The sequence below is a fragment of the Elgaria multicarinata genome, chromosome 19 (genome assembly GCF_023053635.1).
Source record: "Elgaria multicarinata webbii isolate HBS135686 ecotype San Diego chromosome 19, rElgMul1.1.pri, whole genome shotgun sequence".
Taxonomy (NCBI): domain Eukaryota; kingdom Metazoa; phylum Chordata; class Lepidosauria; order Squamata; family Anguidae; genus Elgaria; species Elgaria multicarinata.
This window is the reverse complement of record NC_086189.1, coordinates 17,651,105-17,678,701: the sequence shown is the minus strand read 5'-3', so window position 1 is coordinate 17,678,701 and position 27,597 is coordinate 17,651,105. Positions and strand designations below refer to the sequence as shown.

The 27,597-nt window shown below is 49.5% G+C and overlaps 2 protein-coding genes across 2 annotated transcripts; one reads left to right on the top strand and one right to left on the bottom strand.

The window, feature by feature from the left end:
• RNF183 (ring finger protein 183) lies at positions 1-573 on the bottom strand. The gene has a single exon (XM_063144798.1). The coding sequence runs from the start codon at positions 562-564 to the stop codon at positions 1-3; it is 564 nt and encodes a 187-aa protein (XP_063000868.1). The 5' UTR covers positions 565-573.
• A 9,215-nt stretch (positions 574-9,788) lies between these two features.
• SLC2A6 (solute carrier family 2 member 6) lies at positions 9,789-27,562 on the top strand. The gene is made up of 11 exons (XM_063144989.1): positions 9,789-9,807; positions 10,692-10,884; positions 12,266-12,428; positions 14,507-14,713; positions 17,984-18,083; positions 20,755-20,966; positions 21,693-21,845; positions 23,368-23,476; positions 24,667-24,840; positions 26,132-26,277; positions 27,174-27,562. Exons 1-11 carry the CDS (start codon positions 9,789-9,791, stop codon positions 27,342-27,344), a joined length of 1,647 nt encoding a protein of 548 aa, XP_063001059.1. The 3' UTR covers positions 27,345-27,562.
• The last annotated feature ends 35 nt before the right edge of the window (positions 27,563-27,597 follow it).

Sequence of the window (27,597 nt, the reverse complement as noted above, 5' to 3'; positions counted from 1 at the left end):
TCACCCCAACCCCCCAAAGAACTGTCTGCTCCAGAAGATGGAGATGATGAGAAGCAAAGTCACCGTCAAGATGACGGCTGTCAAGTAGGCGAAAATCCGAAGTTGCGGGTTGCGGGCGAATTCCCGCCACAGATTGCGTCTCGGGAGGGTCGTGGCCACCGGCCGGCCGGGCTCGTGGTAGCTCCCGATGCTGGATGCGGTCTCCGCTCCCAGGTCGAGGGTGTAGATCCGTGGCTGGCGCAGGCAGTAACGGCTCTTGCGCTGTTCCTTGAGGCACAGCTGCCGCCCTTCCAGGACGATGTGGTTCGGTTCCAGGCGCAGCAGCCGTAACACGGCGGCGTCGGTGGGCAGCTCGGTCACGGGCTGCTCGGGTGGCAGCACGGTGGGCTGGCGGCAAAGCGGGCACTGCAGCCGGTTCTGGGCGGGCGACACCAGGCTCAGGTGGGCCAGGCATTCGATGCAGAAGGAGTGGCGGCAATGGAGAAGCTTGGGGGTGCGGAAGGTGTTGTCGAAGGGGTTCCAGCAGACCGGGCACTCGGACACCGGGCCCGGCTTTTCAGCCATGCTGCGGGACGGGGCGGACAGCGGAGCCCGCTTCGTTACCTAGGGGGAGCGAAGGAGCAGGCGGAGGCTCATAGTTCACAGCGCTTGAGAGAAGACTGCCCCCACCTGGTCAGCACAAGGATGGCTTGGAGTGCAACTCCCAGTATGCCCCGGCCAAAGTGGCTAGTGGTGTAGCGGTCCGTTTTGAAGGGCAGTGTCATGGCTAACCCTACTGCCCCTGTTTTGGGAGAAGGTGTTTTAGGTAATCAATCAGAATCAGATTTGGAACTAGAAAATGCGGGGCCAGACAGCAGCCAGGCCGTACCAGTGGGGGAGGAAGCTCTCACGGGCGATATCCCAGCTGGGAGCCAGCCCTCTCCAGAGCTTCTCTCCTCAAGGCCAAACCCTACACACTCAGTGGGAAGTGAGGTTTCTTCCGGAGAAGAGCACCCCGACAAGCTAGCTGATGCTAGGGTCCACCGGAAGCTCAAACGCACGGGGCAGAAGGAAGGTGTGAGAAAGTCAGTTCGATTACACCAGAACCTGCCTCCGCACCAGGCGCTCTGAAGTTACGGGCGTTTGGGAAGAGGCTTCCTATTCTTCTTGAGCGGACAATTGTCTGGCTTAGTTTGCATAGTTTTGCCTAGGGGGACGTTTCCAAGAGGTTCGGCTCTCTTCAAGTAGAAGAGATGTTTGTTGCTTAACAAAAGCTTTGTGGATTACTTCGCAAGCCTCGTCATTTGCCTCCCATCGAAAGCAGTTTTCTGAGAAACACGACAGGCAGACCCTCACCATGACCGTCCCCGAGGAAAGTCAGCTGGGTTGATCCCGATCAACAAGCCAGTTTGAGCCATTTCCATCTCCTCCAGGGGCAGGACTTTGGTTAGGGTCTTAACTCTCCATTGAAGACCAAGAGGCCCCCGACATATTTCACCTGTCTAAAACTGTCTCCATCCTTCCGCTCTTATTCTACATTTTTCACACCCACCCACCCCCACAAAATAATAATAATAATAATAATAATAATAATAATAATAATAATAATAATAATAATAATAATAATAAAATAGCAACAGCTTACCATGAAACCAGGAGCTCTGGGTGGCATGGCCTCATCCCACCTGCGTTCCAGACAGAAGCATGGCAGCTTTGCACACCTGCAGACAGGTCATTCACCCGCCTTGCCGCCTGCTTCTCCATCTGCCCCCCACCCCCTTAGCTTTCTCCTTAGGACGATGGCCAAGTCCAGGGCTCGGCTGGCCCCAAGGTGGACAAGGGAGGAGAGAGAGAGACGCTTGCCTGGCTGGCTGGCACTGCTGAGACGAGGGTGTTCTGTCTCTCTGTCTCCTGCCATTCCTGGGGGACTTTGCCTCTCTTGTAGGACTCAGTTGTTCCACTCCGCGAGGCTGGGAGGCAGCTGTTGTTTACCGTCAGGAGGAGGGAGAAAACGATTGTAGGCTGCAGGACGTGAGGAAGATGACGAAAGGCCGTCGTCTGAGCCTGACCTCCAGCGCTGCCCCAAGACATCTGGTTGCCTCAGGCAAAGGGCAAGGAGGCGGCAGCACCGCTCCAGATGCACAGTTTTCCTCTTCACCCCATTCCAGCTGTGTTTCACACACCGTCGGGCATCCTTTGCTCTGTCGTCCACTCATTGACGAATCGGATTTTGGCTTCCAACCGTCATTTCGTCCTACTTGCGCTAATGCGGATTAGCGCTGACGTGCGTTAACCCTACGCAAATCCCCCAAATTAGCGGAAATCCCCCAATAGTGGAGAACCGGTCTGCTGCAGAAAAACCCAGAAAAAGCCGGTCCACTGCACAGAATGTGCTGGTTGGATTCAAAGGAATCCAAACTTGGGGCGGATTTTTCCAATATCCCAAAGCACCATCACCCTAATTCCATGTACAGATGCCCGTAGTTGAACCGGCTTTTGGGACTGCTGTTGGCACAGCGTCTTCCAGGCTTGCTTAGGGGGTGCAAGGCAGGAAAGCTGACCCCTGTAGAGGCTGAGGCCTTGTTCTCTCTCATTCCCATCAGAGACACATTTCGTGGGGACTGAAGAGGGGGCCTTTTTGATGGCAGCCCCAAACTCTGGAAATCCCTGCTCGGGTTGGTTGCCTTTGTGTTGTTCATCGGCTGGCAGGCAAAGATGTTTTTATTCAAGCACATCAGCTGGTCTGTTGCGGAAGAGGTTTTTAATTAGTTGGTACTTTTGTGGTTTTGTTTTTAATGGTGTTTTTAATTTAATAGCTTTTAGGCTACGTTGAAATCTAGATTTATGGGAGTTGCGGTCCAACACGTCTCAGCGCCAAGCTGGGCAACATGAATCCGCGCACGGCTCCATCCACCTTGCTCTAGACGTCGTCGCAGTGCCTTGGATTCCTCCCGGTTCCTGTGACCCCATATGCCCAAGAGCCCGCGACGGCATTCTCCAAACGGCCTTTGTAAGCAACGAGTGGGAAGATAAAAGCCGGAACTGTAAATGCAAAAACTAAAATAAAAACCGACCGGTTGATGCCCTCATTTTATGACAACGCGTTATCTCTCCAGTTGCAGACGTATTTGCTGGGAAGGCAGCCCCCAGTGGAAAAGCCAGCTGGGATGGATCCAACTGGTTCTGACCCATTGTGATGGGGACAGGGAGGGAAGAATTGCGAACGGGTCAGAAGGAAATTAATAGCAGAAAGTACTGATAGCGGCAGCCGCATTATGATCAGCAACAGCACACGGTGGATGGATGTCTGTTGTGAATAATACAATTGTCATTTCCTGCATTTAAAACCTTCCAGTACCCTCCCTGCATCTGATGAATTGGGCTAAAGTCCACGAAAGCTTGTTTCCAGAATACCTCTGCTTATATGTTCATAGCTAAGCTTTTATGTTATGCATATACTGTGGTTTTAAAGGGTGTGTTTTTTTTAATCTTTGTAAAGAGAGCTTCAGCTCCTGGGCGGTAGAGAAATGTAATAAACGAAAGGCAGGAATCCAATGCAATGGGATGAGGTACCAGAGAGAAACTTCACGGAGATGTCTCCGCCAAAGCTTGCTCCGTAGCTGAACGCCGCATTGTAGAAGCTGCATTTTGAGAACAGAGTAGGACTAGATGGCCTTGAGCGTCCCATCCAACTCTACAATTCAACCATCTGGCGACCCCATTACATATTCCCACCATCTCACATTGGGAGGTACACCACCTCTGAATATGGAAGTTCTATCTAATGGCCTTTAGAGAGACATCTTATATTGACGTTTCTTTTTCACTTCCCTCCTTTTCCTTTTGAAAAAACACCAGCCGTCACCTAACCCAAAAGTAAATTAAGTAGGGGGGGAGGGCGAGGGAATAAAAGGATGTCAAATTTTAAAGAGCACGCATCCGTTTATTTTTAAACCATTCAAGCCCAACCAAAACAAACAGAACATCCCCATGTAGAAAAACTACACATTAATTGCATATCAACCTCAACCAGTGGATTCGTTGATGTTTTATCCCCAATTTTAATAGAAGCAGGTCTGAGATTGGTTGCACCACCGTCTGGCCCATGTTTGCACAGACCGGAAATGGAGTTTGGGGTCTTATTTCAGAGCCATTCCGTCCACAGGCAACTGCAAGCCCCGGATCTGGTGCACTCTGAGGAATTCTTCCAGATATCCCATATTGCACAGACGATGGCTGTTTGCAACTGCTATTGCCACACACACACAATGGCTACTAATTCCACATCTGCTTCCTTCCCCCTTTTCAGATCTTTAGGATAATCTGTGGACAGGAGCACCGTGCCTTTACGTCCATGCAGGACACACACACATCCCAATGGGGCTACCTGTTACTTATGAGAAGAACCCTCCATTCCTACTTGATCGCCCGCCCCCAACCTCCAGGTGGACTACAACCCCCATCAACTCCAACCAGTGCTTGGGGATGATGGAGGTTGTAGGCAACAAAAACCCGGAAGGGGTAAGGCTCCCCTAGACGCCGCCCGTTGCTGGAGAAGTTACAGCACAAAGTTTTCCGTCACAATTTCCCAGGCATAGCTGTGTTGAGATGACTGTGAAAAGAAGCCATAAACCAGTGGGAAACATTTAGTCAGAATGGGTAGCCGCAACACCTTTATATTTCCTTCTGTCAGTGGTGTTGGTCTGACACCTACCTGGTGCACGTAAAGCAGGGAAGTTTCACTTTCAGAATGCAGACGTTTTAGCCTTCAACTCCCATGATCTCTCACTATTGGCTCTCCTGGCTACAGTTGATGGCAGGTGTAGGCCAAAATGGGGTCACAGCTTGCCCACTCCTAGCATGGATCAGGGTTTCCTCCCATAACATTTTAGCGGCTTTGATCCCCACTCACCCACACATATATCTAACTGGGGGGAAAAAGAAAAGAAAACCCCTTAAGCCAGCCTTCCTCAACCTGGGGCGCTCCAGATGTGTTGGACTGCATCTCCCAGAATGCCCCAGCCGGGGCATTCTGGGAGTTGCAGTCCAACACATCTGGAGCGCCCCAGGTTGAGGAAGGCTGCTTTAAGCTGTACTCCTCACTCGATATTACCATGCATCTTTGTTACCATGTGCCTGGATAGTTCCTGAGAAAGTTCTTGTTACGAAAGGACGCAGGTATGTTCTTAATGTAATAAAAAATAAAGAGAGATGAGAAATAAGGAAGGGTTTTCCTTGCTAGTTCTAGCAAGAGGACCCCTTTCCTTCCCTAACCTAAGGAAGCAGAGAAAATTAAAGAAACAAAAACATGTACAAGTGTGCCAAAGTGCAGCCCCCGAGTACTCCCCCATGTGGCTCTCGGGGGCAAAAAGGTTGTGCACCCTTGCATTCCGCCCCTCCCTCCGGAAAGCATGGGCTGTGTGCTCCTTAGCAAGCCAAACCACCATCCAAATACTGCTCAGACTTTACCAAGATGACAGGTACGCTGCTGTTAGCAGTCATCAAAGCCTCCGGTGTCCCCTCGGCAAAGCGGATGGCGCTCAAAATGTCAGACACCAACACGGGAGTCGAGGGGTGGAGGAGGAATTCTTCCCGGGCTCGCTCCGTGCCATTCAGTAAGAGGGCGAGACTGAGTGCCGCGCTCCGCAAGGATACCAGCAGGCCGGACGGGACCCGGTTTCGCCCCACGTAAATCTCAGCAGCGGAGAAACCACGGGTGCCGTCCGCACAGAGACTCGTCCAAGAATGCCAGGCGCCGCTGTGCTCCGGAAACTGAACCCTCAGAGCCCGTTCCTGGGTCAGGAACAGAAGAGCAGCTTTTACGAGGCACAGGAGGGGACCCCGCGCTTCTCCGAACCCAACTGCCACCAGGATGCCGGACCCGTCAGGGTGTGACCGTACGGACTGGCCACGCGCAAATCGCCGGAGAGTCTGCCACGTTGCTTCTGGCTGGCTTGGGAAGAGGAGGCAGAGGCCTCCGAGGTTGTTTTCCGTTTGAGGACCCTGGTTGGTCCTCAAACCCAGGCATCCATCCAAATGAAAGTGGCGGTTATCATGATGGAGCAGGAGCAGAGACACCAAGACGAAGACGAGGGTCAGAAAGGCGGCGAGGAAAAGAGAAGGGTAGCAGTCAGAATCTTGCAGCTCCGGGGATTCCGAGGGTGCGGAAGGAGCTGGATTTTCTCCGGCCTCGGCCTCCTCCCGCTTCCGGGACAAGAAGCAGGATTCTGGAAGGTTCCTGCAGTCCACGTCACTCTCCTCGAGTGTCCACGGTTCTTGCCCAACTCGGTCTTCTAGCATAGAGAGGAGGGGAGGGGGAAACGCCACGACTTTATGATCCAAAGCAGGAGCTTCAAAAACACAGGATGGACCTGAAGCATGAATGAGATGGTAGAGTCCTGAAAGGGTAGCAGGGCCGTACCACTTCACACCGCAGCAGGTGGACCCTACGTTCTTCATGCGTCGTGTGAGTAGGGCACGTCCTGCTGGGTGACCCAAATCAGCCGGTGACCCCTGCCACGGTTACTTACTTTCAGCTCGAAGGACGGACATCTTCCTGGGTCTGTTTCGGGAAGGGAAACTCCACGCAAAGCCCCGTCCCCGAGGACTTCTTCCCTCACATCTGGCACCTTTAAAGCAGAAACGGAGGCGGGGAAGAGCCAGTGACTTGCTCAGATTCCGAAACGGAGTAACCACGCTAGCCTCATGCAGCAAGGACAGCCAAAAATCCTCTGGGGCGTTTCCCAAACTCGGTGCCCTCTCATTGGGTTGGACTACAAGTCCCAGCATCCCCAGCCGGCTGGCTGGGGATGCTGAGACTTGTAGTCCAACCCAATGAGAGGGCACCGAGTTTGGGAAAGATGTACTACGAGGCCTCTCAGCAAGCCACCCCCTCTCTCTGCCTCATTCCCAGCATCTGCCATAATAATACAAATTTGCCTTGCAGGGTTGTTGTCAGGAACACAACTGAATAACGCACATAAAGCACTTAAAAGCGCCATAAAATGCCAAGTATCGTTACATGAAACTGCACAGGGGCATGCTATTTTTGAATCCTTCCCCCTCCCCCATCTTCCTGCAAGTAGATAACTAGCACACAGCAGGGAGAGGGCTGGCCTACAGCCTTGCACCTTTGTGTGCTAATTTTCTTCTTGCGGGGATTTTTTATTTTATTTTTTAACACAAGGGAGCATTCAAAACTCTGACTGGATTAACAAAGTCCACCCTGCCTGCTGAACTCCGCCGCCTTTTCCGGCTGCAGGCACGCACCAAACCTGAACGAAGAATCGCTTGGCCTAAAGTTACCTTGAAAATAACTTTTAGAAAGAACTGGATAAACTGGAAACTCTGCGGAAACATCTTTGCTGTAGACTTTCCCCTTATGCTAGTTCGCCTGTCGTCACCCTTACCCTGGTCACCATCTGCTGCACCCTGAGCCTTTATTGATCCCTTTGCAGACGAAATGGTGTCTTGTTTTAATATTTGCCGATGAACACTGACAGGCTAGGATTGTCCAAGAGCTTAAAAAACACAGAGGGGTGGGTCTGGAATCCGTCTTCTGCGGACGGAAGGGTTCCACTTGCAAAAAGTGCCACTGTAGTACAGGTCACCCCATTCAACAGGATCTTTGCCCCTTCATTGTGTAACATTTTGGGGTGTGTGAAAGGGACAAAGATGTCACGAGTTATCCACACCTAAATTGGTATCCCATCTCTTGCTCTCGAATTTAATTAATTAATTAATTAATTATATTTATATACCGCCCCATAGCCGAAACTCTCTGGGCAGTTTACAAACGTGCCGCGAAGGAAACGTCTACGGGTGACCGTGGGACAGTCCCTCTTTCTCAGTCTCACCTACCTCGCAGGGTTGTTGTGAGGGTAAAATCGGAGACAGGGAGAAGCCTATATTCCTTCGAGGAAGGGCAAGATATTTAGGATGGAGCAAACAGAATGAACAGAAGGGCGCAATCCTACGCATATTTAGACAGAAAAAAAGTCCGATAATTCCCAGCATGCTCCAGCCAAGCATAGGATATAGGGTCCAATCCTATGCATGTTTAGACAGGAAAAAAGTCCTATAAACTCCCAGCAATCCTTCCCTATGTTTTAAAGGTACAGGAGCTCTGTTCTCCTTTGGAAACGTTCAACAGAGATTTTGGCCAATCAGTGTAAAGTGAGAAGGCATTTTTACCCCTAACCCTAAAAGGTGTGTTTGGGGCGTGGGAAGATGAGCTTTCTCTTGCAAAATGCAGCTTGGCTTACTTCCTCGAGTTACCTATTGCCACTTCTTCAGCACTCCAACGTTGATGCCACCCTCTGCTGCTCTCAGCCAGATGAGGGGTAGAGGGAGAGATGGGCAGGGGTTGGTTTGTTCTGCTTTGTGGCGGGCGAGAGAAAATCACGGCTCAGTTTTCCCAGCTCCAAAACCAGAGCCTGAGGCTGAACTCCTAAACAGGCTGGTTTTGTTTACTTCTTCGCAAACATGCCCAGAATCCTAAATTTCCTGCTGGTGAGGTTGCCAAATTCACCGGGGAGGGCAGGGGGAGTGAGGAAAAAGATGCCACACCTTTAAGCGCAATTTCATAGCACAAGACTGAGCATTTCCACTTGTCAAATGGCTACAGACCAAAATGGCTGTGAAGGCATAGCTGCAGCGACTTGTTCATAAGCGACTTGTTCATAAGTTGGCAACCTTCACTTGGGGAGTGACGCAGAGAGCCCTAAGAAAGGGCTCTAGGTTTACTTTTCCGTGGCTTTCTCAAATCCTTAAAGCTTAAATCTATGGAGACAGACTTTCCCGGCTCTGAACAGGTTGCTGTGCCTTAAACGCTTCTCCGTACGAAGCTAAACTTTGGTGGAGACAAAGGCACGCTTTCCAGATTCACTAGAAACAGAAAAGGGCTTGTGTGCAGGTCTGTTTCCTCTGTAAGGAAAGATACTTTAAGACAGTGGAGAAAAAAGTTCAGGTATACTAGAATTTAAACACCCTCTTTGTTTAAAAGCCCACCTTGCCTACCTTACAAAACACCCTTGCAAAAAGTTGACTTCCTTTTGGAGCTGCTCTCAAACTTGCCAAGTGACATCCCCTGTAGTCTCTCACCTGCACTCAGGTAGATGCCTCCCCAGGTGTGCAACCAACAGAAGATTCTCCTCCTTCCCAAAGCAGTCTCCTCTGGGTCTTAAAACCAGCTTATTCTGGTTTGGGATGAAAACAAGGAATCTATATGAACCAGGCATCACTTTAATTTAATTTTAAGAGCTTCTGGGGAGAAACTTCGCTAATCCCATCCTGTGATAGGCTGGTGGCTTGTATTTATTTTTTACATTTCTAGCCCAAAGTTTCCCAGAGAAGTGTCAGAGAAAAACACCAGCAGTTTCCTTTCAGGCAGGCAGAAAACGGTGGGCTAAAAAGGTAGAAATACAGAAACATTGGCAGGTTTTCAGAGCCTGGGACGAAGCATTAGCAGCTACTGCTGCTTGAAGATCAAGATGCCGTTAAGAGCACAGGAGCAATAGGTGAAAAGAAAACTGGCAACCCTGAATCTGACTGGGGTGGCCAGATGCAAGAGAGGACGGGGACTCCTACACCCCTCATAGTTCGGTAGAAGAGGGAGAGTCCGCTGGTGTGGTTTGACATCCACCAATGGTAGTCAATGAAGGCTTCACATTTCGATGCAGCCAGCATAGCCAATGATGGGGGATGATGGGAGTTGTGATCCCAAACATCAGCAGAGGGGGGAGATTTAGCAGTCACGGAACAAGAGGAGATGTCTTCTTATGGATCAGTCAATGATTATAAGAGGAACGATGACAGAGGTGTACAAAAGTATGCCTGGGGTGGACACGGTGGACAGGGAGACATTTTTCTCCCTCTCCCGTACTCTTTGAACCCAACGGGTCCCACGAAGCTGATGGGTGGGAGATTCAAGACAGATGAAAGGAAAGAAATTTTGTATACTTTTTAATGTTCACTGTTTTTAACTTTTGTAAACCGCCCAGAGAGCTTCGGCTATGGGGCGGTAAATAAATGTAATCAATCAAATCAATCAAATCAAGGGCTTCTTCACACAGTGCAGAGTCAAACTATGGAACTCACTGCCACAAGATGAGGTGATGCCCACCAATTCGGATGGCTTTAAGAAGGGGGTTGGACAAATTCATGGAGGCGAAAGCTATCCATGGCTACTAGTCCAGATGGCTAGGTGCTGCGTCCAGCATCAGCGGCAGTATGCTGGGTCTGGAGGTTGCTGTTCTGCTCTGCTTATGGGTTTTCCCTGTGAGGTGGTCGGCCACTGGGTGAACAGAATGCTGGACGAGATGGACCCTTGGCCTGATCCAGCAGGGCTCTTCTCATGTTCAGACATGGTGGGAATGTCGCTCCCCATCAGTTGGACCAAGACAACCCTACAAATTCATAACCATCTGCTTCAGAGATCGTCACATCTGTGGCCCAATGCTTCTCCTTCCTGTTTTATCTTACTCCGACACCCGGTTCCTTCATCCTTCCTGCCTTCCTCTTTTCCGACTCTCGAACCGCCGCGACAGAGATTTTTTGCTTTTTCCACAATTGCACCTCTCTGCCCTCTGCCACCCTTCTCCACTTTTGCTTTCTGTTATGCCTCCTCGCTCCTCAGTCCTCTGGGGAAAGCCCAGCCTGGACAGTTCCCAGAAGAGTACTTCCTGAAAGGGTACGCGGCGTTTGCCTGGCAGACGGAGAGCGAGGCGCACCGCTTCTGTGTATTGCTGCCGGCCGGCTGGCCTCTCCATCTCTCCGGGAACAAGCCATCGATTGTGCCACCCTGGATCCCACCGTCACGGAGCCGCTCCTGAGCGGGGAGCCAGAAGAAAATTATCAAACCTTGCGGGACAGGGATGGCCGTCAAGCGGAGAAAGAATATTACAGGTAAAATCCCGTGCTCTCTCCAGCTGCCCGTCCTTCTCCTTGGCTGCCCCTTATGCCTGTATCTCTGCCGGCCTCTCTGTCTTCCTTTCAAACCCTCCACAAACTCCAAAAACCTTTGGCTCAAGTCTCTAGTCCTCAACCTCAACTAAATCCAAGCTTACTTCTGTCTAATCTCATTTGCTTTCATTTATCCAAGCTTTCCCCACCCTGCAGCCCTCTCCAGGTGCTTTGAAGTACAACACCCAGGGTTCCTGACTGCTGGCCATGCTGGCTGGGGCTGATGGGACTTGAAGTACAAACAGTTCGGAGGGCACCAGGCTAGGGAAGGCAGATCGAGTTCCCTTCCTTATCCACTTCTCCTTTTCTCTCCTGTCCTTGTTAACAATGGCAGGAGAGACAACTTCACATTGGAAGCGCCGTGGGGCAGGGAACCTTCTGCCAGGTACGACGTTCATTGCGACAGTATCTTATTGTTGCTGCTGGTTTTGGTTAGCAATATAAGGGCCATGGTTGAGCCTCGCTGGGAGGGAAGGGAAGCGACCTGGGTGACGGGGGAGATGGGGACACCCAACTGCCCGGAAGAGAGAGCGAAATCCTGTTAAATGTCAGTGTAGGAGGAGCATTCTGGGATGGCTCAGCTTCGAGTGGGCCATTAAGGCCTGCTACCTTTCCAAAGACCTGTTCGTGGTGGTCATAATTATTATTATTATTATTATTTATTTATATAGCACCATCAATGTACATGGTGCTGTACAGAGTAAAACAGTAAATAGCAAGGCCCTGCCGCATAGGCTTACAATCTAATAAAATCATAGTAAAACAATAAGGAAGGGAAGAGAATGCCAACAGGCACAGGGTAGGGTAAGCAGGCACAGGGTAGGGTAAAACTAACAGTATAAAGTCCGCGCAACATCAAGTTTTAAAAGCTTTAGGAAAAAGAAAAGTTTTTAGTTGAGCTTTAAAAGCTGCGATTGAACTTGTAGTTCTCAAATGTTCTGGAAGAGTGTTCCAGAACATAAGGCTTCCAGAACAGCGTTGCTGCTACGGATCAATGAAGATGCCTGCTAATTTTGGATGTTGAAACAGTCCACCACACCACTGAGGATTCCCAGTGCCAAAATGGGCGGTGACCGCCAGCAGAATTGAGGAAAAAGGCACTCTGCGCATACCCAGAGGTGCCCTTGTCTCTAGTAGTTCACATGCAGTCCATAGCCCTGACTTAAAGCGGAGTTCTTCTTCCGATGAGACCCTGAACTCCGGCAGGAAAGAGGGCTGGAATCGGTGCTGCTCAGCCCTGGGTCTCCTTCATGAAGAACATTCTCTCAGCTTCACAACGTGCCTCCTTCTGTAATTGTCCCTTCCTCTCCTCTCTTTGTTTCAGGACTCTTAAAAATGGTAAACTCTTCCTTGCCACCTTCGCTGCCGGTTTAGGGAACTTCAGCTTTGGTTTCGCTTTAGTTTACACCTCCCCAGTCATCCCGGCTTTGGAAGAAACGCCGGACCCCAACTTGAAACTAACGGAAGTAACGGCATCCTGGTTTGGGGTAAGCACAGCTGGCCGGCAAAGCCACGGAATGGAACTCCAAGGAACTCCAGAGAATTCCAAGGATGCTCAGCCAGGGGTGACAGGGTTCATTCTGGGATTGATGGCTGGACGAGTCAAGATCTTAGCTTCCTTCTCTGGGTCTTCACAGGAAAGACGAAAATCAAAGGCTGAGCAGACAGGCTAGTTACTGCTTGGGAATTTGTGCAATTAGCTCCACCCCTTTCTTCACCAGACTCCACCCCATCCCAGCAAACTCCACCCCTAACCTTAATCTTAGCTCCACCCTTTTCGTTCTCAGTATGTGAACCCCAAAAGGAACCAGCAGCTCATGAGGGATATTGGTCAGACCTCAGAGACAAAGGCAGTGTGATGTAGGCAGTGTGGCATAGTGGTTAGAGCGTTAGGCTGGGATTCGGGAAATCTGGGTTCTAGTCCCCACTCTGCCAAGGTCACTGGGCCAGTCACTGTCTCTCAGCCCAACCTACCTCACAGGGTAGTTGTTGTAAGGAAAAAATGGAGGAGGAGGGCCATGTAAGTCACCTTGGGATCCTTGCAAGAGGAAAAAATATAACAAAAATACATTTGGCATATATAATCTGGTCCATTGCTGAAAGGGACTTGAATCACTTGGTTGCCATTCCTTTCTTTTACAGTTGTGTTTCAATTGTGTTTTTAACTTCTTTGCTTTCCTGTTGTGTTTTAATTAAGATTTTGTTTCAATGTATTTGATCATTGTTAATCACCTTAAGTGGATTTTGGGGGCAGAAAGGCAGGATGTGAAAATAGGACCGTTTAAAATTGTTTCAGACAGATGTGTGTCTTTGTGTGTTTCCAGGTGACATTCATTTATATATTATATATTATATTCCGATACCGCCTCATAGCTGAAGTTCTCCGAGTGGTTCACAAAAATTGCTTGTGTGTAAAGGGTTTTTACAGTGTCTTTTTAAAGTTTCTAATCTCTGTAAACCGACCAGAGAGCTTCAGCTATTGGGCGGTATAAGAAACTAATAAATGAAATGAAATGAAAATAAATGGGAATGTAAAAAGTGAAATGAAATCAACAAACGAACAGTGACTCGTGCAAAGAATCACCAGGCGTATCGTTCGTTGCTGCCCATTAGGCCTGCAAGGTTTAATCAGTTAAAGCATCATCGACTGATTGTCAAGCGATGCCACTTTTAACCGGTGGAGCAGAGAGATAAATGCAACTGCCTTTCTTGCGGGATGCTATTAATACCGCTGCGTTCCTCTAATGCAGAGATCTTGACCGCTTTCAGCCCCAGGGTCAAATTTGGCCCACAAGTCTGACGTTTAACACCCCCTGCTCTAATGGACAAACGCAGAAAACAGGATTAAAGGTGCTTTGGACAGTAGCATTTGTGGACTTCTTTTCAACAACACCGAGGTTTCAATCCTATACAAATGTAATTAAAAATAATTGATTAAAGATGCAGTTCTATGCAGGTTTAGACAGCTCACAGCATGCCCCAGCCAGCAAAACTCCACTTTCAGCCCTAAGCTAATATAATTAATTTGCAGCTCTATGCCAATGTAATTTTAACCCTATGCCAATGTAATTTTAAAAAAATAACTGATTAAGGGCGCAGTTCTATGCAGGTTCAGAAAGAAAAAAAGCCCTACAACTCCCAACTATGCTGGCTGGCGATTGCTAGGTGTTGTAGGATTTATTTTTCCCTGTTTAAGCCTTCATAGGGTTGTGCCCTAATTGGTTTTTAAAAGGCAGGCGAGCTCTGCTTGTCGTGTGTGTTCTGTTTCTCCTCCTCCTCCTCCTCCTCCTCCTCCAATCCTTCCTTCCTATGTGAGCACCTCATTCCCTTGAAGTGACAACTACCCACTTTCTAAAACCGTAGAGGATGCTTTCACCGCTCTGATTTTCAACCCCATCTTGGCAACCATAAGGACTAGAAACTTATTTCTAAAACATAAAGTTAGATTTCTCAAGGCGCTGAAATCAAGGGCTCATGGTTGTGCACCTATGCCTCAGTGACAGGTCTGTTTTGATCCGGCACCCCTTTCCTACATCCTCTCTCTGTTTATCTCTGTGTTTTGCAGTCCGTGTTCACCTTGGGAGTCGCTGCGGGCGGCTTGGGTACCATGTACTTCAACGACCGCCTGGGCCGGAAGCTGAGCATCATGTTCTCCGCCGTCCCGTCCGTCATCGGGTACCTTTTCATGGCCAGCGCCCAGCAGATTTGGATGCTGCAAGTGGGGAGACTCCTCACAGGGTTTGCAGGTGGCGTGACATCTGCTTCCATCCCGGTAAGTCCGATTCGGACGGGCAACAGCCCTTTTCGGTTTTCCCTCGCTCCTTTGTTTCTGGGGATTCAGCTGCATCCCTGTCTTTTCCAAGTGATCCCTTTTCCAGCTTCAAACAAGATTACCCTGCAGTCTTGGCAATGCAGGGGGGGCGGTTCCTAGGCCCGGGCGCATAGGACAACGATCTGCCCCCAAACTGCATCTGCTGTTATTTATAGATGCAAATGTACATGACAAAGACTTATGTCAATTTCACAAGAGGCAGAGACGGTCAGGATCCTATCCGATAAAGTAAACGCTTTGATTAATCTGCTCCCTGACCCAGATCACCCCAAACCAATGCAATTTCCCCCCTCCAAACCTAATTGTCGTGCAGGGGATGATTCCGAGTGTGTGCATGTGTTGCAGTGTTGGGGAAAGGGAGAGAGCCCGCCCATCTTCCCCCTTTGAAAATTGTCCCTTTATGACAATTAAGCTGGGGTGAGTGGGGAATGTGCCATTGGCACCAATGGACACACAGGGCCCTGTGAAAAAAATCCAGGGCCCCGTAGACCCACCACTACCAATGCCCCTGCTTCCGTGTGCAGAACAGTATGGTTCTACGGCCATGCCTTCCACAGAGGACTGTAGTGAGCTGGTTGGTGAGCGGCGTCTTTTCCCACCCTTTTCCACTTCCGTGTTGCATCGTAGGCAAGGGGTCATTGCCGGTACACCTTTCCAGCAATAGGGCCTGGCCTGCTGCTGGCATTCGCCGTCTGGGGGCAATTGCAGAAACCGCGCATGCAGAAATTCAAGAACTAATGCGTGAAAAGGCAGTTCGGTCAAAACAATGAACATTTGCCAGGTTGCTGCCATTCTTTGTTAGTTTCCGAACAGCACACATAGGACTCGCCCTCCTGGGGTCCCTACCCGGCCTGCTGGGGTCCCCCAACATACCATGCCCCTTTTCCCTGGCCACGCCCCCAACCATTTGGTGTTTTTTTTGTGCCGTCACTTCCCCATTCCAGAAGGTTGTCCAAAGGCTAGCGGGCTTCACCTCCACCAAGAACACGACTTTGTGTCAAGCGACCGCATCTTACCTGCCTGTTCAGGTCCACGCCTTCTCCAAAGTACTTTACATGACAACAAGGGGAAGAATATCTCACTGCTGAGAAAATCTATTTCCTCCCAGCTATGGTGCAAGTTTCATCTCAATCCAGAGGGAGTTGACTGATGAAGCCGGCTTCCCTGCTAATAAAAAAGCATTGGGACTGCGACCCTGTGACCACTACACCGCTGTCCTTGGTGCTGTTTTGGTGGGCATGGATGCAAGGCCTAGATGGGAAAGCGATATTTGTCCTTGACACATGCTTCCTTCCTCTTCTACTCGCTGGATGACTTGATATAATTCCATTAAGCAATATTTCAAACAGGGGAGGTGGCTGTTGGGCTGCACCGAATTAACTCGGGCTGCAGTTTCCTAAAAAGAAGGGCTCTAGCACAGTGGTCGGGCACAGGCTTTGTATGCCAAAGGCCCCCGGTTTGATACCCAGAATCTCCATGCAGGAGATCAAAACTGCCGCTCTCCTACCGCTCTGAGACAAATCCCTTGAAATATTGCGGACCGTTCAGCCTGCCCCGTCGAAGAAAAAGATACTGTCGAGTTGAAAAAGGCTCAGAAAAGGCCAACTAAAACGGTCGAGAGGAAGTCCCTTACGTAGAAAGGTTACAACATCTGGGAGTGTTTCGTTTAGGCAACAGGCGAGGAAGTGGGAACGTGATAGAGATGCGCAAAATTATACATGGTGTGCAGAAAGGGGAGAGGGAGAAGACATTTTCTTCCTTTATAATACTAGAAGCCAAAGGGGTCCTCCCAGGAAGCTGAATGGTGGGAGATTTAGGACAGATAAAAGGAAGGACTACTTCACATGTTAAACCAGGGAATTCGCTTCCACAAGATGTTGTGATGGCCACCAATTTGGATGGCTTTAAAAGGGGTTAGAGAAATTCCAGGAGGAGGCTATCAAGGGCTACTAGTCCTGATGGCTATAGGTTACCTCCAGTATCAGAGGCAGTATGCTGTATGTATGCCAGTTGCTGGGGAACATGGGTGGGAGGGTGCTGTTGCACCCATGTCCTGCCTTGTGGGCTTCCCGTGGGCAGCTGTTTGGCCACTGTGTGAACAAAGCGCTGGGCTAGATGGACCCTCGGTCTGATCCAGCAGGGCTCCTCTTGGGTTCTTAGAGAATGATCAATGAAACACGCACATGTGGCACACGTACACGCATGCACAAATCTCTCAGCTGCAGGGCGGGTTAGCAAGCAGCATTCCTAAGAAGACTTTTACTGGCATCTTCCCCCTTCCGTACGAAACGATCCCCAAACCAGCAGGAAGAATTGATCATTGGCTGCCAACTCTAGGTGGGTTGGACTACAGCTCCCATCCCATGGCTGGGGATGATGGGATCTGTAATCTGCCATGCCTGGAGGGCACCGGCTTGGGCGGGGGGCTGCTTTAACCTAACCCTGCAAGGGGGAACAGCACACGTCAACGGAGATCCATTTGGTGCAATGAGCAGTGGGTTGGACTTGATGGCCTTATAGGCCCCTTCCAACTCTACTATTCTATGATTCTATGAAACCAAAAGGGCTTTGGCTCCCAGAGCAGCACTATGTAACCAGGTCTGTGATAAGAGTTGCCGACTTCTATTCCCACAACCGGTTTTAATGAATCTGGGGAAAGTGGAGCCTGGGCGTAAGCACAGGCAGGCCTTGCAGAGTCAAAACACCAAGACAGAAACACTGGAAGCTGACTTTGTCCTGAGTCAGAGCGTGGTATTGTCAACACTGACTGGCAGCAACAGCTCCCCCCAGGTTTCAGGCCGGGTTTTTCCCCTGCTCTGCCTGGAGAAACCGGGAATCGAACCTGGGAGATGTAGGACTATTTTCCCGTCTAAATATCCGTAGGATTACGCACTTAGTTATTACGAAAAGCCGCAAAGGAAAACCTCCTTTTATATTTTTGTCTGTAAAGTTCAGGTGGAGGGTGTTAAATGTTCAACTCTCCATTGATAACGGGATATAAATTCAATGCATTTGACTGGCTTTGGAAAATTAATAGAATACATATTAAAAGAAATCGCTGGAGGCATTAGGAACAGGTGAATTGGGAAACCAGAGGTTTTGGGTTTATTCAGGCCTGGGTACCAGGTACTGGTGAGGACCGTGTTTGCAGGTATTTTTTTTTCTTCCAACCCTGACTTGTACCACTTACTTTCCTTCTGCTTTTCCCAGGTCTACATTTCGGAAATCTGTCACCCCGGCATCCGAGGAACGTTGGGGTCCTGCCCTCAGATCATGGCTGTCTTGGGCGCCCTTTTCCTCTACGCTTTAGGCAAGTACCGGATGCGAATCCTGGGAGATGGAAAATGAGTCGGCAGTTCTTTGAGTTGGAGGCACAGTGCGACTGGTTCTCAAAGCATCTCAAATTGAGGCATCTGAGCTGTAGAGGTCTTAGAAACGATGTACTGCTGGTTCTAAAAGGACAAAGGCAGCCTTTGCGGGGGACAGCCGCCCCTGTGCATGTTCGCTTCCAATGTCAAGGCCTCGCCTGCTGGTTGGACAAATAGGACCAGCCCAGGAGCGCCCCAAACCGCAGGGGTTTTGCGGGTTTGGTTTGCGGAAACACAGGAAATTTCACAACCGTGTTCTCAACTTATCAGATCATCTAAACCCTTCGGGTGAATGCTTTTTAGCAGCATTGGCAGAAGACAGCCAAGAGCAATCCAGGGTGCCTCAAATCAACACCTTCATGCTCCAAATGAAAGAGATTAATGATACTAATTAAATATTATTAATTATTATCATCATCATCCTGCCTTTCGCCCAATGCTGAGCCTCAAGGCAGCTTTACAAAATTAAAACATGTACAGTTAAAACATATAGACATGTAAAAAAAGTAAAGATATAATGAAATATGTTTCAATATTTTTAAAAATTGAAACGTTTAAAATACATAACAATTTTATGAGTCCCAGGCATAGACGGAGGTCCGGATTATTCGCCAAAGGCCTGCCGGAACAAGAAGGGTTTTGCCTGCCTCCGAAAGCACTGGAGGGAGCTCCTCTCTCATCTCACACTATTCCCCCGCTCGTGCTCTTCGCTCCTCTGATGTCATGTTTCTCACCTGCCCAAGGGTCTCTCCTTCCCTTGCTCGGCTTCGTCCATTTTCTTCCGCTGCCCCTTACGCCTGGAACGCTCTTCCAGAACATTTGCGAACTACAAGTTCAATCGCAGCTTTTAAAGCTCAGCTAAAAACTTTTCTTTTTCCTAAAGCTTTTAAAACTTGATTTTGTTCTGACTTTATACTGCTAGTTTTACCCTACCCTGTGCCTGCTTGGTGCATTCTCTTCCCCTCCTTATTGTTTTATTATGATTTTATTAGAATGTAAGCCTATGCGGCAGGGTCTTGCTATTTACTATTTTACTCTGTACAGCACCATGTACATTGATGGTGCTATATAAATAAATAATAATAATAATAATGGTCTAGCTTCCCTGGGAAGAGAGTTCCAGAGCCCTGGAGCAGCCACCGAGAAGGCCCTCTCCCACGTACCCATCAGTGCGCCTGTGATGGCGGAGGGACTGAGAGAAGGCCTTCCCCTGAAGACCTATTCCCAAACACCGACAAATTCCCCCCCACCCAAGAAATCTGTGCCCAAATGTATGATTAAGGCTAAAACTAGATGTTAGTTTCGTCTAGGATGAACAGCTTTTAAGGGAATGTCACCCAGCGCCTTTGAGAGCAGTGTAAGATAGTGCTAGGAAAAGCTGCACCTGTTGAATTTCTGCCTATTCTACCCTTGTTAAAGAAGCAGGGTCCCAGTGGCAGACCACTTCAAACTGACCCTATTCCTTCCCACGGTGTACTGGGTGTGTTTCCGTTGCAGTGGGAACATTCCTACAAATGGCAGGCTGGCATTCAGCAGGTGTAGCTGGGTGACGCAAGTGCTGGCAGATGCCTGCAGTGAGACGCGAACGCTGGGCAGGAGCAAGAGACGGAGTGGTTTTGGTCATGTTTCGGCCAGGCCTTCGATTGCAAAACCAAAGAGCAGGGAACTGGTTAGAGGAGAATGAAACAGGGGCCTTAAGGCACCTGCCAGGTAGTTCAAAACACCCCGCAGGATTCCTCAGGGATCCAAACAACACGCTCGTGTGGGGCTCCCATGTCTGTCTTTTAATATATTTGCTCCTCCATTGCTCTTTCGTTTTCTGTCCAAACTTAGATTGTGGGTTCTTTTTTGGCTCAGACCTCGTGTCTTTTTCTCCTCCTCTTTCTCTCTTTTTACTCTAAAAAGCACCACTTCTTCTTCCTCTTCCTTTTCTTCTGCTTCTTCTCTCTTTTCTCGCTCGTGGCGTTTTTTCTAGACAGACCCGATGGGCTTTGCCAAGTCATGCTGTCTTTTACTGATTCAGGAATTTCCTGACTACTGAGCATGCTGAACCTGTTTTAAGTATGAGCGCTTTCTGGGTGTTGGTGGGGATGTATTTTGGTAGGCCCAGTTTCTGAAGGTTTTCTGTATAGTTTTTTTGATGTGATGCCGGTGACTGATGTGACTAACGGAATAATTGTGACCTTTTCCTGTTGCCACGGTGCTTCAGCGTCTCGCTTCTCCTTCTCTTCCTTTTCTACAACATTTTTGTCGTCCGGTATTGCTATGTCAATGAGGTACGTGTGTTTTTCTTGCGTTTGGATTTTTAGGATTTGCGATAGGCGGATTTTATATCGCAGTTGAGTTTTTACTGTGGAGTGGTTGATTTTCGTGTTCTGTTGGAATCCTAAATATATCTACGTTTCATTTTCTTCCATGTTATCTAATATTTCGTTGTTTAGTGTTCCTTCCGGCCCCCTATTGAAGATACGTTCTGTGTCCCAGTCCTAAAAAACAGACAATCCAAATAGGGCTGTGGGGGGTGACCCTATGAGTCTGTGTGGGGTGTGCCCCCCACAGCCAGGAGGCCGAGCAATCCCTCTTAGCTCTTCCGGTGTCTTCTTCCTTTCCCAGGCCTCGCTGTCCCCTGGCGCTGGCTGGCTGTGGCTGGCGAGGTGCCAGCCCTGCTCATGATTGTCTTGCTATACTTCATGCCCAACTCACCACGTTTCCTGATCTCCAAGGGGAAGGAGGACGAAGCCCTCAGCGCCCTGCGATGGCTGAGAGGGGAGGACGTGGATTACTGGTGGGAATACGAACAGATCAAGGACAGCGTGAGGCAACAGGTGTGCGCGACAGCAAAGGGCCGCGAGGAAATTCCCAGGGGGACGAAAAAATGGATCTTGGAGGCAGTGAACTGGGGTGGGGGGAGCCTAAAGCAGCAAAAATAAAGCAGGGAAGTAAAAATAAACTCATTAAGACAAAGGGAGACGTGCATTTAGAGTGTGAACAGCAACAAAATACTCGATTCTATTCTCACGTACACAATTTTATGGCCCGTATCTTCCCTCTTTTGCGCTGTTTTGGCTACATAAGCAACGACACTCACCTCCCAGCATTGCAAATAGAAGGAGGGCGATTTCGAATTCTCTGTCCCGGGTGGGCGGAATTAGTCACACACTTCATTGACAAAGTCGCCACAGGGGGCGCACGGTGTACAGGTCCATCAACTCCTGTCAGGTTCAAAGATTAATAGTGCCTTTCATCTATTGGCAATGCTGGTGGGGCTGATGGGTGTTGGAGTCCAACATCTAGAGTAAGTGTGAGCCGCGTGAGGGCCTTCCAGACAGTGTTGGACAGTGTTGGACTCCCACCATCCCTCACCATTGGCTAGGCTGTCTGGGTTTAATGGGACTTGTAGTCCGACACCTCTGGAGGACGCAAGGATTGGAAGGCTGGATCCCTGCATTGAGCAGGGGGTTGGACTTGATGGCCCTTAGAGGCCCCTTCCAACACCACTATTCTACGATTCTATACTCAGACCACTTTTTAAAAACTCCGTATTTCTGCAGAACAAACCGATTTCTTGGGCTGAAATCAAGACCCCCTACATCTTCAAGCCCATCATTATCACCGTGTTTATGAGGTTCCTGCAGCAGCTGTCGGGCGTCACCCCCATCCTTGTCTACCTGCAGCTCATCTTCGACAGCACGGCGGTCATTTTGGTAAGACCCCCAAGGCCCACCCACCCACTCCGCTGTTCCCTTGACCCCTCCCCGCCGTCCTTTCCCTCAATGGTCTTTAGGGCCGGCCCAAACCTGGCCTCTGTTTGCCTCTGGATTCCCTTTCCTGCCTTCCTCCACCTGGGTACCTGAGCCAGGAGATCTCAGACCTTATAGGACACTTTTAGGACTTAGGAAGGAAGGGACCAAGCTGGTCGTTGGCCTGAGACTTTAAAGCAGCCTTCCTCAACCTGGGGCGCTCCAGATGTGTTGGACTACAACTCCCAAAATGCCCCAGCCAGCTGGCTGGGGCATTCTGGGAGTTGTAGTCCAACACATCTGGAGCGCCCCAGGTTGAGGAAGGCTGCTTTAAACAGTAGCAATCGCCCAAGCAGAAGACTCTGAATTTAGTACCACTAAATTACTTGGAAGGAGGCACACACAAACCTTGAAATAGGTGTTAAGTTTATTTATGATGGGGAAATGGAAGGAAAAGGCATAGAAGAACTAGACAGACGACGGAACGAAAGAACCCAGATAATCCTCTAAGGGGGGCTCAGAAGGTGGCAAGGAGAGGCAGGGCTTTTTCAGGAGTGGCCCCGCAATTGTGGAAAGATCTCCCCACTGAAAGCCACCTGGTGTCAACACTGTCATCTTTTCAGTGCCATATTAAGGTGACTATTCCCAGGCATTCGATGGCATAGGATGGGGGCATTTAGGCCAGCTGTTTTAAATTGTGGTTGGTTGGTTTGTGTTTTTTACATTTTGTAGATTTAAATGTTAATGCTGGATGCTTATCTCGTGAATTGTTGTGGAATGCCCAGACAGCGTCGGCAATGAAATGAAATCCGCGAAACAGAATCATAGAATAGCAGAGTTGGAAGGGACCTACAAGGCCATCGAGTCCAACCCCCTGCTCAATGCAGGAATCCACCCGAAAGCATCCCTGACAGATGGTGGTCCAGCTGCCTCTTGAAGGCCTCTAGTGTGGGAGAGACCACAACCTCATTAGGTAACTGGTTCCACCGTCGTACTGCTCTAACAGTCAGGAAGTTTTTCCTGCTGTCCAGCCGGAATCTGGCTTCCTGTAACTTGAGTCCGTTATTCCGTGTCCTGCACTCTGGGAGGATCGAGAAGAGATCCTGGCCCTCCTCTGTGTGGCAACCTTTCAAGTATTTGAAGACTGCTGTCATGTCTCATGAACAAAATCCATATATCCCACAGACCCAAAGTAGTTGGGGGGGCCCTGGCCTAGTCTTATAAACTGAACATCCCCCCCCACCCCTCAAGGGCATTCTGAGGGCCAAACGAAACACAATCATCATTTGGAGCCTCTATGAAAATGGTGGAGGGCTCTCCTTTCACTCCTCTAAGAAAAAAATAATGTCCTGCGTCCTAGTGATTCCAGGACCCTTTTCTTCCAAAGGAAACAGCTGCTGCTAAAAAAAAAACCCAAAATGTTGCCATAAGAAGTGGGAATATAAACCACCCCGATTCTAACTGATGCACCCATTGGTCTTTTCAGCTGCCGCAGTACGACGCCGTTATCGTGGGAGTCGTCCGCTTAGCCTCGGTGCTGGTAGCTGCCTTGTTGATGGATAAAGCTGGGAGGAAGGTTCTTCTCTATGTCTCAGGTGCAGACACCCTATCCGCCATCTGATCCCACGTCGTGCATTTCCAGGGCTGGACGAACAGGGCTCAGCCACGGAACCTCCATGGGTCAAGGCAGTATATCTGCGGATACTGCTTCTTCAGAGTTTCCCACAGTCCTCTGCGGTAGCAGGATGTTGAACAGCCTGGGCTCATGGTCAGATCTAGCAGGGCTCTTCTTACCACTTATTCTTTTGCTCTGTGCGTGGTCGTTAAGTGCCGTTGGGCCGCCTTTTGTAAAGTCTTGAGCTACAAAAGCCTGGCTTTAAAAGAATCCAATAAGCAACTGAAAGCGTACGTAGAAGAGCAACAGAAATGTGACCTCCCGAATTAAGATCGTTAGGCAAGTTCACAAACCTTTGGATCAGGGATGGGGAACCTTCCCTCGAGGCTGGCCGTGGGTGCACTCTGGTAGTGGGTGGAGCCGGAACAAAAATGGGCCAAAACACGCACCTCACGCTCACGCACACACACACGCACACACACCTGAGACCTGACATGTGCGATGGATTCAAAGGTGTTTGGCTTTCTATGAATCCGACCCACAGATTCCTCAGCGGAACAGGTTTTTCGGAGTTGTGCAAACTTGCAGACCGCTTTTTTGGTTTTACTTTCTAGAAGCGTGCGCAAATGTAGTACAAAAATACAAATTGCTGGAAACCACGCAACTTGCAAAACATTCCCGTGAATTGCATGCATGCCAGTTTACCCTGGCGTTCGGGCTGCGAACGGGATGGAACGAAACACGCCTGGCAATCTCAGAACACGGACGGAATAGATTCAACAACACACACACACCACTTTCAAACGAACACATTTCCACAACGGCATGCACCACTCATTCACATAGAACCCACATTCTTCTACACCAGCCTTCCTCAACCTGGGGTGCTCCAGATGTGTTGGACTACAACTCCCAGAATGCCCCAGCCAGCTGCTGGCTGGGGCATTCTGGGAGATGCAGTCCAACACATCTGGAGCGCCCCAGGTTGAGGAAGGCTGTTCTACACCCAGAGGAAGTGGAAATTGGGCCCAGAGATGTCTCAGTGGTCGGCCGGGATTCAGAGGTTTGGGGCAAGGGGACAAACACACCAAGGGCATAATTCCTGGTCACCCATAACCCCCGGGCCTCACACTGTGTCTTCTTTTTTCCCTCTTCTCCCGCTGCCCACAGCACTCATCATGCTGGCCTCAAACCTGACCTTGGGTTTCTACATTCACTACGTCCCTCTACATCTCCACAACTCCTCAACGCTAATGGCTAACAGTAGCCACGCCACCCTCGCCGTACATGGCACAACAGGCCTCACCTTCATCCCTTTGATCGCCATCATGTTTTTCATTATAGGTAGGTAACTGAGCCAGGTAGGTAACCCAGAGGCAGTGTGGTGTAGCGGTTAGGGCATTGGACTGGGACTCGGGAGACCAGGGTTCTAGTCCCCACTCAGCCATGAAGTTCACTGGGGGGTTTTGGGCCGGTCATGGACTCCCAGCTTAACCTACCTCACAGGGTTGTTGTTAGGGTAAAAGTAGAGAGGAAGAGGAGGACCACGTGAGCCACCTTAGACTCCTTGTAAGAGAGGAAAAAGAGGGATATAAATGTAACACTAAATAAATAAATAATATACACACCGTCTATGAAGGCCTGAAGACTCTGACTCCTTCTTTGAAATCGGTTCATGCAGAACAGGGGTGCACAGTCACAGGATTCAGGCCCAAATCCAGCCCTGTGGCTTTCCGTGGAAGGCCCACACACGTCCCACAAACCGTTCCGTTTGCTGGCTGTTGTGCCATTTCTCCCCATTCTAAAAGGTTCCAATTCCTCTCCTAAAGTTTCGTGACGACGGCTTAAGTTTTCTTGGTTGACTTGGTCTTGAAAGGACAATCATTTTAACTGAATAAAATAAACCATAAAGTTCTGGTCACCACAACACGAAAAAAAGATATTGTAGAGTTGGAAAAGGACAACTAAATTGGTCCAGGGGCTGAAGCATCTCCGCTACGAGGGAAGGTTACAAGAGCTGGGATTCTTAAGTTTGGGGGTAAAGTCGAGGAAGGGGAGACATGATAGAGGTGTACAAAATTATGCATGGTATGGAGAATGTGGAACCGGAGACATTTTTCTCCCTCTCTCAAAATACTAGAACCCAAAGGGGTCATCCCATGAAGCTGAATGGTGGGAGATCCAGGACAAATAAAAGGAAGGACTTCTTTGCACAGTGCATAGTTAAATTATGGAATTCACTCCCACAAGAGGTGGTGATGGCCACCAATTTGGATGGCCTTAAAAGGGGGTTGGATAAATTCCTGCAGGAGGAGAAGGCTATCCATGGCTACTAGCCCTGATGGCTCCATGCTACCTCCAGTATCTGAGGCAGTAAGCCTGCGTGCACCAGTTGCTGGGGAACATGGGCGGGAGGGTGCTTGTGGGCTTCCCCCATTGGGGCAGCTGGTTAGCCACTGTGTGGACAGAAGAGTGGACTAGATTGGTCTGTTTCAGCAGGGCTACTCATGTGTCCTTCTTAGGGGATAAAGCCAAGGCAAGATTGGAACTTGTGACCTCGGTTTACATGCCATCCTAAGACATTCTAGGATGGGCTCATAGCTCAAATCCTCCTCTTGCCTTTCTCTTTGTCAAGGTTATGCCATGGGCTGGGGTCCCATCACCTGGCTTCTGATGTCCGAAGTCCTCCCGCTGAAGGCCCGAGGCGTGGTGTCCGGGTTGTGTGTACTTGTCAGCTGGCTGACTGCCTTCGTCGTGACCAAAGTCTTTCTGTTGGTCAAGGTAAGTCGAGGCTCAGCGGGCCTCTTCTACAACGGACTCCCCCTTCCTCCTAGGAACTAGAGTTTTCTAAGGCAGGGGTGTTCAACCTCTTTCATTTCGGAGAGGCTCTCGGGGGGCCCGCGTTCCCAGAGTGGGCGGTGCCAAGCAAAAGGGGGCGGGCCCAAAATGCCAGCGTATGTGACTTTTGGTAAGACCTTTAAGCTCACATGGGCTCGTACCGTGGGTAGTTTGGGCCTCGCTCTGTTTTTCATGGGCTCCTCCCAACATTACAAACCATCTCCAAAATTTAATTTGCCACCTTTGCTGAAAGGGATTTGATCCCTGTGCTTTTCAGCCCTCTCCTCTACGCTTTGGCCAGAAAACAGAAACCCATCGTTAAGTAATGGGGCGGGGGGGAATAAAGCACGGAGAAGTAACAGTTACGTTAGAGATGAGGGCGTGGGAACAGTTGAGAAAGATGTAGACCAGCCTTCCTCAACCTGGGACGCTCCAGATGTGTTGGACTGCATCTCCCAGAATGCCCCAGCCGGCTGGGGCATTCTGGGAGTTGTAGTCCAACACATCTGGAGCGCCCCAGGTTGAGGAAGGCTGATGTAGACAAAGAGATGCTGACTTGCTCTTGCTAAGGAATGTAGACACTTGGAAGGTTGTTTACCGTATAAAACGTCTGCTGTAATTGTGCTCACAGCCCACTACTCTCCTTTCGGGGTGCTGCCTCACGGCTACGCCAGCTGTTTCGCTGCTGAAAATAAAGCTGTTTGCTGGTCTCACACTGGTCTCTTCTCAATGCCTTGGAAATCTATGACAAGTACCTGTGATATTAATTTTAATTTCTCACAGCATTCCCCTACTTTTCGACCTGTTTGTCTTACGGAGAATTTCTTTTATTCGGCCAGGTAAAGTTCGGCCTAGAGGTACCCTTCTTTTTCTTCAGCGTCATCTGCGCCGTGAACTTGATCTTCACGTATCTCATCCCCGAAACCAAAGGAAGGTCTTTGGAGCGGATCGAATCCTACTTCCGAACTGGTCGGAAATCCTTCCTGGAATCCTTCCAGCGCCCTCAATGACCTCTCGAAACGGATTCCTGTCCAGACGACGAGACGCAATACCTTTTGCGGCGAACGCTGGTTGACCCGGCGTGGTAACCCTTCTCCAAGCGAACAGACCTCACCTCTTTGGAAACGGAGAAGCCTAATGTGCGATTGCTCGTTTGCATTTCTTCGTTTTCTTAAAACCGAAAGGTAACGAAGAGGCTAAGAAATTCACAGTACAAATCACATCCAGTTTGATTCTCACCCTTGCCGGCAGCCTACTCTGGGT